The sequence below is a fragment of the Ascidiella aspersa genome, chromosome 2 (assembly GCF_963924565.1).
Source record: "Ascidiella aspersa chromosome 2, kaAscAspe10.2, whole genome shotgun sequence".
Taxonomy (NCBI): domain Eukaryota; kingdom Metazoa; phylum Chordata; class Ascidiacea; order Phlebobranchia; family Ascidiidae; genus Ascidiella; species Ascidiella aspersa.
The window spans coordinates 16302574-16318280 of record NC_139448.1 but is presented as its reverse complement, the minus strand read 5'-3'; the positions used below and the strand labels follow the sequence as shown (position 1 = coordinate 16318280).

The 15707-nt window shown below is 36.4% G+C and overlaps 2 protein-coding genes across 2 annotated transcripts; both read right to left on the bottom strand.

The window, feature by feature from the left end:
• Nucleotides 1-1834: 1834 nt before the first annotated feature.
• On the bottom strand, nucleotides 1835-3907 carry LOC146164007 (choline/ethanolamine transporter FLVCR2-like). Its single transcript, XM_083382649.1, has 2 exons — nucleotides 3327-3907; nucleotides 1835-2804 (listed from the first exon to the last, which is right to left on the bottom strand). Exons 1-2 carry the CDS (start codon nucleotides 3885-3887, stop codon nucleotides 1953-1955), a joined length of 1413 nt encoding a protein of 470 aa, XP_083238775.1. The 5' UTR covers nucleotides 3888-3907; the 3' UTR covers nucleotides 1835-1952.
• A 1248-nt stretch (nucleotides 3908-5155) lies between these two features.
• On the bottom strand, nucleotides 5156-14466 carry LOC146164006 (meprin A subunit alpha-like). The gene is made up of 13 exons (XM_083380651.1): nucleotides 14367-14466; nucleotides 14117-14241; nucleotides 13388-13497; nucleotides 12738-12913; nucleotides 11459-11561; nucleotides 11047-11162; nucleotides 10663-10845; nucleotides 10349-10496; nucleotides 10034-10191; nucleotides 9328-9503; nucleotides 6306-6521; nucleotides 5849-5957; nucleotides 5156-5454 (listed from the first exon to the last, which is right to left on the bottom strand). The coding sequence occupies exons 1-13, from the start codon at nucleotides 14464-14466 to the stop codon at nucleotides 5156-5158; spliced, it is 2019 nt and encodes a 672-aa protein (XP_083236777.1).
• Between the last annotated feature and the right edge of the window lie 1241 nt (nucleotides 14467-15707).

Here is a 15707-nt window from a genome sequence, read left to right as displayed (position 1 = left end):
GTCAATAAATGTTGAGTATAATATTTGACTTTTAAGTCATTTAATCTAAGTTACGTGACGTATTAAAAAAGCAGCAAGTCATTATTCTAATATCTAAATAATAAAAAAATCTACGTTTTTATCAATATTCATGTTTTTTCATAAAATAACAGACATTGCGTAACTTGAATCTGTGAAATACAATTTGTGACGTCATGCTGGAGTGAACCGCTTTCGTTTTCAGGTTCGGGTTTGGTTAAGGTTCTTTCAAAATTATTCGGTTCAGTTCCCGTTCGGCTCCTAAAAATCTTACAAAAAACGGTTCAGGTTCGGTTACGGTTCAGAAAAAAATGCCCCAAAACCAGTTTATAAGGTTCCGGTTCGGTTCCGGTTCGGTTCCGGTTCGACTCCCTGATTTAATTCTACATTTGATAAAAAAAAACATACACACAATGGATGATGAAAACCAATTGGATAAAGTAATTTACAGCAAAACATGTATTACGTCACAATTGTCAATGCCGATTTGTTTTGTTGTTTTATCAACAAACATCAATGAAAAAATGGCCAATGCAAAATGCTCAAACCGTTGTGACAAAAAATTAGCAGCGCTCTGCAATCCATATATTCAACTTTTACACAACTTGTACACTTTCCGCAACCTAATACACAGCACACTTTTGCAGTTTTGTTTCGTTAATAGTTCATATTCCCGACTTTCCGCAACCTAATACACAGCAGTACAGCACAGTTCCGCAGTTTTGTTTTGTTGATAGTTCACATTCGCGTGTAATTACTTCCGCTTTCTGCTACCGACAACCATCGAATTATGATAAGAATTGTTGAATAAAAATTACTGAAACAATTGTTCCATTGTTGTTTCAAAACATTGCCGGTAGCTCAACAAAAGGCTGTAGGAAAGTATGTGTGATTGTGTGCGATCAAAGTTAACATCAACATCTTACATAGAGTTAGCTCCACCAGGCAACATATCAATAGATAGAAATCGCTCTTCTGGTGTAAACGAAGTACAAACCGACGTTATTTTTCTGGTTTAACTGAATCTTTTGGTGAAGGTAAAATGTTTCCAATTTTTCTGGCCGGTTTGAAAACTTTTTTCAAAATACTTTTCAAAATGCGTTTTAATTTTTCTCCCAGACCTGGAATGTAAGGAATAAAAGCCAGACCTTTAGATTCTGGTTTAGCTGTTAAATGGTTAGATTTGTTTTGGGGTTTGAACAGCCAGTCGGGGCCGGTATCCGTTTATTTTCATAGCCTTTTTAACATGTTCAATTTCGTTAACTTCGTCCTCATTGTTAGTACAACGTTTTGAAGCTCGGTGTAGCAGGGCGTTTACAACCGAGCGTTTGTGTTGATCTGAAATTCAAGTAGCGATCTGAATGCGTTATGAGTCCAGAAATAAAATTAAGCATTTGTTCTCTGTTTCCATTGTGATTTTTATTATCGGTTCCATACAAGCTGTTTAAGTTGTCCAGGAACTGCTGTATCAGGTTGTTTTTTATTATACCAAACGTGTCATCCACGTATCTTCGCCAAATTCGCGGGGGTATGGAATGAATTCATGGCGCGTTGCTCGATGTCATCAACATTTTACGTCTTCAAGTTGCTCGAGTGAGTTCTAACCTTGAGTTTACCGCAACCACTTCTCCAAGGATCGAGCTGGCAAACATATTTGCTATTTTTTGTCCCTACGATTACACGTGTTAAAAACGATTTGTGTTTTTAAAAAATCTGCAAACAAAAAGATTTAACAAAATAATTACGTCATAACAGTCAAACATATAATAATGGTAATTGCATAACTCACAAATAAACCAATGGCTGTGTAATAACAATACAGGTTTGTTGACTGTAACGCAAAAAAATAAAGAAGCAAAATGTATAGAAAAGTGAATCGAATATTTTTTCACTGCGTCGTCGTGGTGTTAAAATATTTCACAAATAGAAAATATTTAATCGTTACTTTTTTCACCACCATTAGATTGAAGCAAAATACTGCTTTCAGAATTAGAGTTGGCTAATTCACGGTTATATTCGGGTTTCAGAGCAAAAAGTACTAGACTGCAAAGGAACATTGTTGCGATAGGAAAAGATGTTGCCGCTGTTGCACCGGCAAACTTTAAAATCACCCTTCCTATAATAGGGTACAGCAACCGAAACAGGCCCATTACGACTATTGCAATCATGGTAACAAACATCGCCGGCTGAGGATAAGTAACCTCAATCAGCAGTTCAAAAAGCGAAGTATTTGCCATGCCTAGAAAAAGACCCTGGGCACTGACGGCGATGTAAACCGTTATCAGGTTGCTTGTGTATATTCCAACAAACAAAAACAGGCATGTGACAAACAGGAATAAAACATTTACCAGAACCATTTCCTTGTAGCGACGCGTGTAAGCGATCAAAGGACCAGCGATAAAACCACCCACCGTGTACATTGACCACGCGATCAATAGGACCACGCCTACTTGCCAATCAATATCCCTTTGACAGTCAAAATGTTTTCTCAGCATTGAAGAAAGTAAAATGTTACTGTTACGCAAAACCGGGTTTACAGCGCCGAAAACAAGCCAAACAAACACAAATGTCTTTGAACGAAACAGCGTCTTAACCGTTGCCCAGAATTCAGCAATTGCGCTTCTGAAATCACGAGGTTGCGTTCTCCGGGCTACGCGAATGGCAGCAGCCTGGGCGCGACTTGGCGGTGAACGTGGTTTGCTTTTCATCACCGTAACGCATACGATAAAAAGCAAGAAGGCGAGTGATCCCAAAGTAATGAACATCCAAAGAAGATTCATTTCGACCTGCAAAAAAGGTTACGCTAAATTAGGTTAAGTTAGTCAACCGTCGTACGTAGGTCTGGCTTGTTATATCCTTACGTAATGTTGCTGCATTGTCCGGGCTGTTTATTTACCAAGCGGCGCTCCAACGTGGCGGCCGGCCAAAATAATTTAAATTATGTTACTAGGGGATTATAGGGAATACCGACTGTCGTTTATGCGTGCATCGTAGTTTTGATCGCAAACGCGTTTGTTGTTTATCTTGCTGTTTCCTTATAGTTTGTTAAAACAATGCGATTTTGGAAATGTTTGGGATTTTGGATGGCGAGTAAAATAATGACAAAAATGATAGCACAATTTAGCTATTACATGGAATAAGATCCTTAAACTTATTTTTGTTCGTTATTTCGGCGTCCTTGTTTTTTATTTATCACAAAACAGTCAGTAAACGTATTACCTCAAATTTGACATGCGAAAAAATATGATCAATAACTATTTTCGAACAACTCAAGTTTTATTGATCAAAACACAAACTAAAAACAATACCTGCTGAAGTGAAGATTTTTCGTTGACGAGGAGGGGCGGTAAAATACAACCGATTGCTTCACCAATCCCTCGTGCCACAACTTGTGCTGCTACAGCCACAGCAACTTGTGATGGTGGAAACCAAATTGCAGCAGTCGCTGGGGCAATTGACCACGACAAAATGTTACTAAACCCCATGATACCTTGACCCAGCAAGACAAGTTCGTATCCCGCATTACGCGATAGGATTCCACACGCGCTAATGATAAATCCCAATACCAGCGTTCCCGTTATAAGGCATATCGTCACTTTAAAGTTGAGGCGTTTCGTAACCATAGTCATGGGCAGTGAGGCCGAGAAGAATACAACTGACTGAATCACCACAAACCAATCGATTTGCCATGGTAATACTGAAAAGTATTCAGCATAGACGTCGTTAATAATACCAAAACACGATTGGTTATAACCTCTCAAAGATATTGCTATCGAAGCTACAACTAAAACTGCCCATCGTATGTCATAAACCTTGATAGGTTCATCCTCGTTTGGCTCAGAATCCGATTCATCTGTTTCTGGAATCATATCAGTTTACTGAAAATGAAGTCATATGTATTCTCTGCGACACAAATTACAAAGAACATAAATTATTCTGATATGCAATATTTTCTTGGTTTTGTTCTATTAAAAGCTACTAAACTTTGTTTTAACTGTCGAGCTAATCTTACGGTTGACGTGACCATTAAATTAACCATGATCACCTTCGAAATAACTAGCCTGTACAATCACCGAAACCTACTAGCAACTGCAAATGTATTATTACAGCGGCTTACTTGAGAGTCGTTCTCGAAAGCAACTGCAGTCACGCTCTACGCAGAAGTGGAATTGCTCTGCTTCCCCTTCAATTGCCTGGGGCCTTAAATGATAAACGATTACAAATAAGTTCGTGCGCAAGCTTGTGTTCCGGGTGCAAAGCTAATTAGAAATTTTGTTTACTCCTTAAATACGTTTTCTCGTTTCTGAAATGAATACACTTTTCCAGGCTGCATTTTTTAATTTTCGTTTCATAGCATTTTGAAATTTTCTATGTCGTTACGCCATGCGTTTTATCGTAGAATAATCCTACGTTTTTTTAGACTAAGATTTTTCTTAGAATAATCAAAATGTGAAATATGTCCGTGACTCTTTTTTTTATCACCCGATTTGGTAATTGACACGTTTAAATTAGATCAGTAATTCACACACGGTAAATCGATTTGACACATCGAAAGCAATTAGCGCATAAGGGTCCAGTGTTCGATTTGTCAGCAGATGATCCAATATTAAAGGTGTTCGGCATCTACGCTGTCATATTAACGTTGTCTTTTCTGGATTTTACCGAAAATGAAGCACTTTTGTTGTCGGGATACGTTTGAAACCTGTTTCGTTTCCTGTTAAACACATGCAAGTTGAGTGAAGGACCTGCATTTGTCCTACATCAAAAGGTAGATCTTTTAATTGATGGAACGCATAAAAAAATAGTAGAATGTTATTTCACTTTTAATACAAAAAATATTTATTAAATTGCTATCAAAATACATTCAAACGCTATAATTCCTACCGTAATATCAATGGAGCTTTTCTCCTTACAGGTCTGATTCGAGGTGATTTTGCCGTAAATTTAAATTTTAAATTTTAACAAAAGTTTCGTTTTAAGTTTTCTTTAAAAATATCCAGAGCTTAAGTTAAAAATCTTATTTCGGTACAAGTTGAGATTTTGCCCCAACATGCTAATAACAGGAGATCAGTTACTTATAGAAATACACAGCTTTCTAAAGACGCCTGTGGATCCTACTTAAAACATCTGTATATACTCACGTCAAAGTGTCAAAAAGATCACCCATCTGCTTCTGGTGCTGGTAGCTGAAAGCAAAAAGCACGAAGACAATCAGAACAAAGACGATGGAACCACATGCCACTGCAATCGCAACTGCCGCGGATTCGGACACGGGTTGTTCGTGTTTTTCCTCTCCGATGGAAGAATTCAGTTCTGTTGAGAACTTTCGTTGCTGTTCGTGCTGGTCACTTTCCACGGCCAAGTAGTCGGCATTGGGCAGGCGAACAACCTGGCTTTGATCAGCAGACGTTGTTGCGTTGATCCATTGAGACATATCTGTAGAGTGATTTTAAAATTTCTGAAGTGGTATGCAGCATATCAGTACAGACATGTCTCGGTATAATGGCTTACCGGCAGGATAGGTAAATTTTTATAAACGATATCATACATGTGACTTAAATGAGTTGATTGTACGATATATTTTAAACCTTATTAAAATGCCTATTTTCTTTAAAAAACATAACTAAAAAATTCAATACAAAAATGTAAATATATGTAAATAAGTTAAAACATTTTATGTAATATAAGGTATTTTTCTTACACGAATCCTAACTTGTAGACTGCCTTTAAATAATTTTGGTACGGGATTTAAATAATTTTTCGGGAGTGTGTCAGCTATAGCAAAAAAAGGAGTGTGTCAGCTATAGCAAAGCACTTTAACGCTGCTTACCAGTGACGTCAACAGAAATCATGAGCGAATTGTGCTTGATGAAATTTCTTGTATTGGTGATCTCACTCAACGACATGAAAGACCTGTATCCATATCCACTGTTGCGACTCTGTGAGTTAAATTCATTGTTCAGTGGAGTGAAATTCATTGTTGTTTCATGTTAGCGATTATGTCCTTTGTGGATGATAGGATAAATTGAAGGTTTTTTATCGGCAAAATAATTTAAAAAGAAACAAAATTCTTTAGAAAGCAATAAATGAGAAATAATACACACTTTATACTTTTGCCCTTTCCTTTGCCCCCTGTATTTTGTATATCACTTTCAAAGTATAACAAAAATTAATCAAACACCTAAGATATGTCTCAATATTTAAGTTTGAGATACCAAAAAATAATACAACAAAATAAGCTGTTCATTTAATTTGCGACATTAATAAGTGGCTTGTATTGCATTTACCGTGACAGGCTTTTCCCATGGTCCACCCTCCGCAGTAAAGTAGTTACTGAATTGATTCATGCGCGTAAGTGTGTCGGATTGCTGATCGACCACCGACATTTTTACCAGTCGGTTGTGGAATGGCCACTGCAGCTTGTCGTCGTTCACTCCTTTGGCCAACATAAAGAAAAGTGCCATATAACCTGGAGCTGAGTCGACTCGGCCCACTGGGTACACCTGGATAAAGGAACTTAATATTATTTAACTTGTGAAAGGTCTTTACAGGCCTTCGACATTTTCGTGGCATTTTTTAAACCTATCTATTCAAATTTGTAATGTTTTCAAAAAAGAGTTTTTATATTTATACACTTTTCTACAGTAATCATATTTAAAATTTAAATAAATAAAGTCTCGAAAGTGGTAATAGGATTGTTACATCGCAAATCTACATTTTTGTAAACTGTTCCCCTTTCCGTGTAATTTAAATGGTTAAAAACACCGCCTCATGCGGTCACGATGTCGCCTCGTTTTTTGTTGGAAACGTAGCCGTTTTGTTTGCTGAGTTTTTAAGCTGCTAATGTTTTATTGTTAATGCCTTTGCAGAAGTAATTTAAAACCTAAATTTGACCTAACTGTGTGAAGTTACATTTTCTGTGTATTTGATCGCAAGCTGATATTTTGGTAAGTGTTGTTGTTGTAAGTGTACATGTAAACATAACTCAGTGTGTAGTAATTGTAAGAATTGTCATTATTGTTCATTGTTACGGCAATTGTTTTCATTGTGCCAACAATAACTAACCTAAACATCATGTTATTATTACAGTTTGGCTTCGTACCGACACATATTTAATTGAAGACCCAGGCACAAACGTTTCGGTGAGATTTGTGCTATTTGTTGTTTTTTGTTGATATAAATATAATTTGCCTATTCGTTGATTTTAGAAAACCGCTCACTCGCCTACATAATTGCTCGTCCTGCCATTTCAAGCCTTTAAAGCGTGTCAATAATAAAGTTTTGGTTAGATGCTTTTGTGGAGTCTTTGGGGGAGAGAACTGTGTAGGAGGGCGCGTTTTGGAATCGTCAAACCTGAAGTACCCGTTTGGGCGTCTGCGTAGGCCTGGACGCAGAAGTAGACGCTACAAGGATAATGGTTACCTAATACCATCCATATTTTCTGGATAATGTAGCCATAGATCAGTAATTTCTCAAAAAAATTAAATAGATTTTCGGCAACCTACTGGAATTTTCGTTGGGTATTTTACTGAAATGTCACCACAAATTGAACTGAAACAACACAATCAACTTGTAAGCAACACAAAAATAGTTGTACCAAGATGCTTACCAATTGAGCAAATATCAGATTTAAAAAATATCTTAAATACCTATCGGCACCCTTGAGTATTAGAAACGGCACACCAGCAGGGTGTACCGTACATCTAAGGTTACACCGCTCAAATAAAACTATTTTAATCTTAACATAAGAAAAAGATTTAGCGCCACAAATATGCAATAGGCATTTAAACCATCGGTGGCACCAAAAAAATAATGTCAAACTAGACAGGGTGTGCGGTTTTTGTATATTTTGCTAGGGGGTTATAGCGCGGTTCTACTATATTATACCAGGGGGGTATAGCGCAGTTCCACTATACTTTACCAGGGTGTTATTCCTTAGTTATTCTATATTCTTTCAACGGGTCTTATTTGTCAGTGTCAATATACTCCCAATGTTGTGCTTCCAGTTTCGGTGCTTTAGCAGGCAAAAGCGGATGTGGCCCGAAGTTGCGTGTTATAGGTTGGACATGGTGCACTTTTACAAGATTGATTGCCAGTGGTCTTAATATAAATTTGGCTGCGAAGCAAACCTATAACTTGTCTTTATAATTAAAAAATATTTGACAATTTTTTCTTGCACCCCTGTACGCCTCTCATTGGGGACAAAAGTCAATAGTGTGACGTACTCGATTTAGTTCTTTACAGCTATATACTCTAACCTAGCGGCAGAAAACCTTCAATGCAGAATTTGTTCATATCGCTTGCTTTATTCTGGCCGCGAAGCGTCTGGCTGCCTACTGTGCTTTTTTTGTCCAGCGCGTGCAACATTCATTGTGCGAAGTGGCTTGTCTCAGTGAAACTAAGCGCGTGCGACTTGCCTTTTAAAAAAAGGCTTAGTAAATTAACTTATTGCTTTTACAAAACAACATATTTTACCGCCGCAGATTGAAATGAAAAATTGTGGAGGCAGTGTACACCACTTTCCAGTTTTTATTCTATGAATGAAATCACTTTAATTTCTATATTTTTGTTTAGTTATTTTCCCCCATAGGTTAATTATTTTAAATTGGAGTTCAAAATTGGCCTGAAGAGCAATCTATAATTTGTCTTTATAATTGAAAACTATTTAACAATGTTTTCTTTAGTTTTTTAGACACCTCTAAACACAAAAACGGCCGAATTTTAATTTTACCCCCCTAAATTACTCCCCTTTTTTTCAAGAGGTAAAATGTTTATTTTAACATCAGCTTTAAATGGTTCTCTAACATTTGTGAAATTTTCAGATGTTTATGTCATTTCCTTCTAGTGTAAATATATCATTGAAATTTCCTAAAGTGTTGTGCATTTTGACCCCCCGGATGAAAAGTTCAGGGGTAAGGTTTAAAATTTTGTTACTTAGCATTGTATATGTCATGTATCCATCATACATAAATATATCAGATTTTGTTACATTTTTTTATCTCTGAAAAGTGCTTAAAACCAAAATTAACAAAAAATGACAGTTTTGCCCCCCTAAAAACCTCCCCTTAGATCTTGTGCACAAAAATTTTATATTAGAAACAACTTTGGGAGGGTATTTACCAGTTGTGAAAATTTCATGTTCCAACTATGTTTTTTTCCTTGTCAAAAGTGAACAACAAAAAAATTGACTGAAAAAAAAAAAATAATTCGGACAAAAACAACATGTGTCCAAAAAAAAAATTTTTTTTTTCGGGCCACATAATTAAAGGCGCTAAATTGCACCCAATCTCATAAATACAGCAGCAATACCATAAGCTGCACGGCGTATCCATCCTCGGTGTAAAGGACAGGGCTGTAGAGATAGTCTCCTTGTGATGCGCTGTCAATTAGTTCCGCGTAATTCTTGATCACGAAGTAGTTCGATTCGCAAGGTTTGTCAATCACGTTCACGTCATCGATTGCGATAAGATCGGAGGATTGACTGCCTACATACAACGTATACACTGATTTTATTTTTTCTGATGAACAAACACTAATAAACAGTCACACACGCTTAACGCAGTGTTTCTCAGGCTTTTATTGCTAGCGGTATCCCTCCGAAATATTAAATAGATTGCGGCATACCTACAATATTTCACTGTAGGTAATTCACTAGAATGTCACAATATCGGAACTGCAAGAACACACATCAACTCTACACAACGTAGAACGTTATAATTGGATTAATTCCACTCTAATCTTACACAAAAAGTTGTAAGAGATGAGCAAAAATTAGATTCTTAAAGATTCTCAAATATTTCTCGGCACCCTTGAGCATAAGAAATGGCACCCAAGGGTGCCGCGCCACCCCGGTTGAGAACCTATATGGCTTAACGTTTATTAGAATACAAAAATGTTTATTCGTGCGTCGTTTAAAAGCAAAAAATAGTAGAGCATTTTTATGTTTTCTATTAACATGAATTAGTTTAGAGAACCTTTTGTGGATGTTGTTCTTTCCGGAGGTTATTTTCATTACCTGAGGTGGCTTCAAAGACGAGTCTGTACTGCGAAGGAGCTTCGATAGTAAGTCGCTCAGTGTTCCACTCTGATTCGTGGTTTCCAGCTAAAGTTGTTACTGGCGACCCGAGTTCTTGAATATCACCGCTTAAAGGATCGATGGTGGCGATGTATACTCTGCAATGTTCAAATTACAGAAAAAATATGTCAGACAATAATACAAAACACTTTGAAACAATGCTTTTTTTCTCGTTCATCTGTTGCCTATAAATCTATTATAGTAGGAATTACCCTAAGTCCTGTATCCATAAAAGCTTTAAGTCGGTATGCTTACTTCATAAGAGCACCGCTTCCAGCAACCAGGTCCATGTAGTAAGAGAACTCGAGGCATTGATGAGGGGCGACTGACTTGAATACCATGCTTTTCATAGAAGCTACTTTTCCAGCAATCGAGTTGATTGTGTTGAAAATCATAAATGAGCCTGTCAGTTGGAAATTTTAAAATAACCATTCTTAATCATGATAGAATCAACATAATGTTGACAAAAAGCACACACTTATGTGAAGGGTTCTTACAAAGATTCGCTTGCAAATAGGTATTTTCTTTTACGATCAAAGTGTTACATTTGCCCCAAAACAATGTATTACCTTTGCCTGTAATTCCATGGGATCCGTCAGAACCAGGAACAGTTGCCGGTGTAACTACCTGGTTTACTTTACCGACGGTGTACCTGAACCAGCCAGCAGCTTCGTCTGTAGGATTTTCTTGCACGTATCCACACACGTCAGTGCTCTCGTAGTCGCAAGTATAGGATCGCCTTATCGTATCGCCTTGCCAATTTAAAAAGTAAACGCATATTTCACGTTTGATCAGTCAACAATTTATACTTTACCACAACAACATATATGTTACTGTTATTCCTTGTTTAGTTGATACTTCACAAATAACATGTATCGTTAAGTATTTTTTCATGTTTTGTTGCAAGCAAACGAGAATTCAAGTCTTTCAAAAACAGACAGGATAAAACTTACTGCATTTGTACATCCTGTTTATTTTGGTAACGTCACCCTCACTAAATGTTCTACGCTGACCAATTACATCTTGGAACGCGGGGTCATGGGTGACAATGGTCGGAAGGCCGTTGTTTCTGTAATAGTGTTAAGGTAATATAACTTTTTTTTTAAAACAGGTTTGATTTAAAAAAACACTCTTTTGCCCAAAATTGTTTCGATAAGATTTCCTTCAATTGCTATAGCATAATTATAATGTTTTTTTTAATTTTTGTAAGTATATAGATTTCAGTCAGTTTTAGAGACAATTTGCTTAACGTTATTGTACACCTATATCAGAAAAGTAAGTACTCAGACTAAAACCAGAATCGAATGGAAAGTTGTCGATGTGAAAAAAAACACCGAATAACAACATAATACAGATAAAACTTACGAGAACGAGGTATCTCCATAATGCATTACGGAGTTGTAATCGTACGAAACTCTTCGGTCGTCCACGAAATCGTAATCATAAGTGTTAAAATTGTGCTCCTTGCCTGATTATAAAAGAATCATTTGGAAAATGAAAAATAAAATATCAATATATATGTATATATATACACATATATTGATATTTTATTTTTATATATATATGTATCTATATCAGCGGTTCTTAACCGGGGGGGCGCCAAGGAATTCTAAGGGGGGGCGCGAGCTCGACTTCAATATTTTAACTTTTTGCAGTGATTTTAATGGTTTCGTTTGGGTTAGGCATAATTCCTACATACAAACTCTGTTTTTTGCCAACTTTAACATTAAAACTGCAAAAATTTTCGCGCTGCGCGCGAATCTTCCAATTCCCTTTTAGAAAATCAACGGTTTCACCGCGCTATTAAATTAACTTATAGATAAACGATAAAAGCTATCGCCCTTTTGGACTATATTTTCCATCCATATTTTATATATGATAACAGGCTATAGCAACAGGGGGAGTCGAACTTTTTTTGCGCGAAATTATATTGTTTATTGCAATATTGCCGTTGTATTGTGTGTCGTTACATCTTTTGAAACACGATAACGCAATGTTTAATATTTGCGCTTGACATTTTTTGCGCTCGACATCATAACTCTTACAACTGTGGAATAAATGCCCTCGCAACACGTTTGTCAAAATCAGCTCGATAAAATCAGTGTGTCGAGATCGCGCAATTTGTTGAGTGCCCAATGCGAAACGCCTCTTCGGTTGCAGTTTAGCCAATTCGACCAATTAAAACTCAAAATTTTTCGCGCCTCGCGCGCCCAACGACACCCTTCACTATTTTCCTGTTTTCTCACTGATATTTAATTGCAAAATGTCGAAATATTTTCATAGGGGGACGCAAGGCATGAGAAAATTACCAAAGGGGGGCGCGGCTGAAAAAAGGTTAAGAACCACTGATCTATATGATTAAAATATCTAGATCTAGAATATAGGTATAGATATATAACACTCCGGTCAGATTTATAAACGGATTGAGAAACATTTCTTTAAACCTTAATTTGCGTATAGCAAAGTCGGTATATATAGCGACAGCACCGGGAGTAACTAACTTGTAAATGTAGGTTTTACCTTTGCGTTACTTGCTCCTCAGTTATAAGTGGAACGACTGACTTGCGTACGTTTTTGAGAAGCTTAAATTATTATATTTTTCCGATAATTGGATTAGGCGTATATACTCCGTATAGTGATGTACCGTCGTCGACATTTTCAAGCGCGATTCTGACGTAATCGTCTCGATCTGTGCGCGATTGTTCGTGGTAGATTCCAATGGCGTGCATAATCTCGTGGATGACGGTAGACATTCTCTCGCATCCACTTCCGATTGAGATCGTTTGAAAACCACCAACTTGACCAACGCTCGAAAAACAGCTGCAGGAAATAAATCAACATTTCTCGAAAATAACAGCTTGTAATTTAAGTCATTTAAACTATATTAGGAATGACCGATACTTTTATTCTGATAGCGATACCCGATATTTAACTAAAAAGTATCATAACTATGGGAACTGGCAAAATAGATAAATTTGAGTCGTTCAAGGTATTTATTTCCAGGTTATAAGCCCAAAATTTACTTTAGCGTTAGGAAACTCAGTCAAAGATTGTCATCCTGGCTAAAATATCTAAATTAATGCGGTATTACATCAGCGCCGATGATACAATAGGACGAGTACCGATGCTACAGTTTTTGACATTGCCGGACATCTCTAAACAATATAGTGCTGGAAATTTACGAATCAAAATACGGTGCAATAGGGGTTAACCCTCCAGGGTAAATAGTAACACTATGTCTAATGTCAAATTACTATAAACAGTTTGTGTATGGTTAAGGTTACGTATACTTACCCGTTTAGGGCGCGAAATAAGATATAGTTTCGCTGATCAGTTCTGTCGACAAAACGCAGGCAAGTTCGCAACTCGTATTCACGCCGGGCTTCCTCGATTGATGCAATCGCCTAAATGTAAAAACGAAAATCCATAATTTTTATAAAATGTAAATTGCTGGATAACGATTAGGTGCTGGTTAAGTAGATCTTTGACAAAAATCGGTTGAATCGCAGTGTTGTAATGACTTAAGTCATTGACTTGACTTAAGTGCACTTGAGTCACTGTTTTTAAATGACTTGACTTGACTTAAGTTTTTTCGAGAAATGACTTGACTTAGACTTAAGTCATTTTGTCAAATAACTTGGGATTTAATTAAGTGTTTTTCATTAACATTTATCTTAAGTTTTACACATTAAACACTTTTATTGCTGTATATTGCGTTTGTGTTATTTTTTAGTCAAATTGTTGCTTATAATCGGACGAGTTCACCAATTTGATTAGGTTAACAGTTTACTTTTATGTCAATGACATGACTTGAAATTGACTTGCTCTCATAATGACTTGACTGGGACTTGACTTGGACTGGGACTTGACTTGTTATTTTTCAAATGACTTGACTGGGACTTAAGTCATTTCAAAATGACTTGTTTACAACACTGGTTGAATGTATTAAACATTATGATCCATGTTAATAAAAAAAATAACAGTTTATGGCACTTTTTATTAATTTTTTTTTTTAAACTATACCAGCAGATTCAGTCCAGGCATGTAGGCGACCGGAATCTCAGTGGTATCCCAGTGATCCGCTTCCTCCAGAAGGGAACTAAAAGTCTTGGAAGATGGGATGATGTCTCCGCCGATCAGGTCTAAGTCTAAGGACAAAATATTTTGTTCAGAGAGATTTTAGGTTGCAGCCAATAAGAGCGTTATGATTCTCTCTATTTCGTTTACAGTTGGATTTTAGCTTTCAGACATTTTTTTAATAATGCAATTTTACCTTTGTTAATTTCGAAAATGTCAAGGTCCTCCATACTTTCGATTTCATTGTTGGATCGTTGGCCAACAACAACTGAAAAAAAAATTTTGCTTAAAAACATGTTTGAGGTGTTTGTAAAAATAGTATCCCATCACGTAATTTAAAACAACAAAAGCCTGTTTTTGATCACAAGAACCTCAAATTTGTAGTTACAAAAACAACAGAAAAGTTTTGCAAAAAACTTACGAGTGATCGTCTCTATTCCGCTTCGTGTACTTACTCGTAGTTGCTGCGGAACTAACTTCGCCTGAAATATTACCAACGAAAATATTTTTAGTATTGGGCGTTTACTCTATAAGGCAACCTTAACACTTGCCTTTACTTTGGCTGTTAAGCTTTACTTTGGCTGTTAAGTCACCAAACACACAATTTTCCTTAGTTGTATATTTTGCTTACCTGAGTCAGCATAAAGTATGACAAAATAACAAGTCCGTATTCCATTTTTTGGTATTGCAACTGTAAGCACAGTTAAAGCTAATCTTAACTCCTGCTTCATTAGGAAAAATGAAAGTATGGCAAACAAATTTGAATTTTCGAAAAACAACAACAAAATTGGCTAATTGGTACCGACATTTTGTTAGCTTAATAAATGTTCATATCGTTCTTACTGAGTTGTACCTTTTTATGCTTATCACTTGTGGTCTATGCTCAACTTATAAATGATATGCGTTTGACGTTAAACCTACAATCTTATCAAATCTTTTTAGGAAAAGGTTATCTCGTGGAATCACCCTTGTGTACAGCATGATAAGTATGTGGACTCAGCATATTGACCTTCCGAAATCAAATGCTTTTAAAAAAGTTGACCGTAGAAAAACTTCTTCCATCTTTTTTTTTATCAGGTGAAGATATGCGTGGTGGATCGACAAACATTATGGCGAGATAAAACCTTAAATATTTGTCTTTTGGAAACTAGCAGGTTTTGCATCCTTCAAAGATTGTAGCAAAAGTTGAGCGACAATCAGGGCATCTTAAACACACTAGGAAAAAATAACAACGATAAATGTTGTGGGTAACTTATTGTTAGTAGACTCACAGCGAATGCACTAGACTAGAACCTTTTTTTCGTAGCGAATCAAATACTAAGCGTAAGTTTAACAGTAAAGCAATTTCATTTCACTGAACTTTTGTATAGGCCTAAAGTGAATAAAGCACAAATAATATAGCAGCGTTAACAATTTGAATTTAGTTAATAAAAGCCATGTTTTGCTACTGCTTCCTCAATGTTCTTAAATTTTTGGAAAATCTTGCACAGAATCTCTATAAATAAAACTATTCATGTGACTACTGCACTTAGCGACC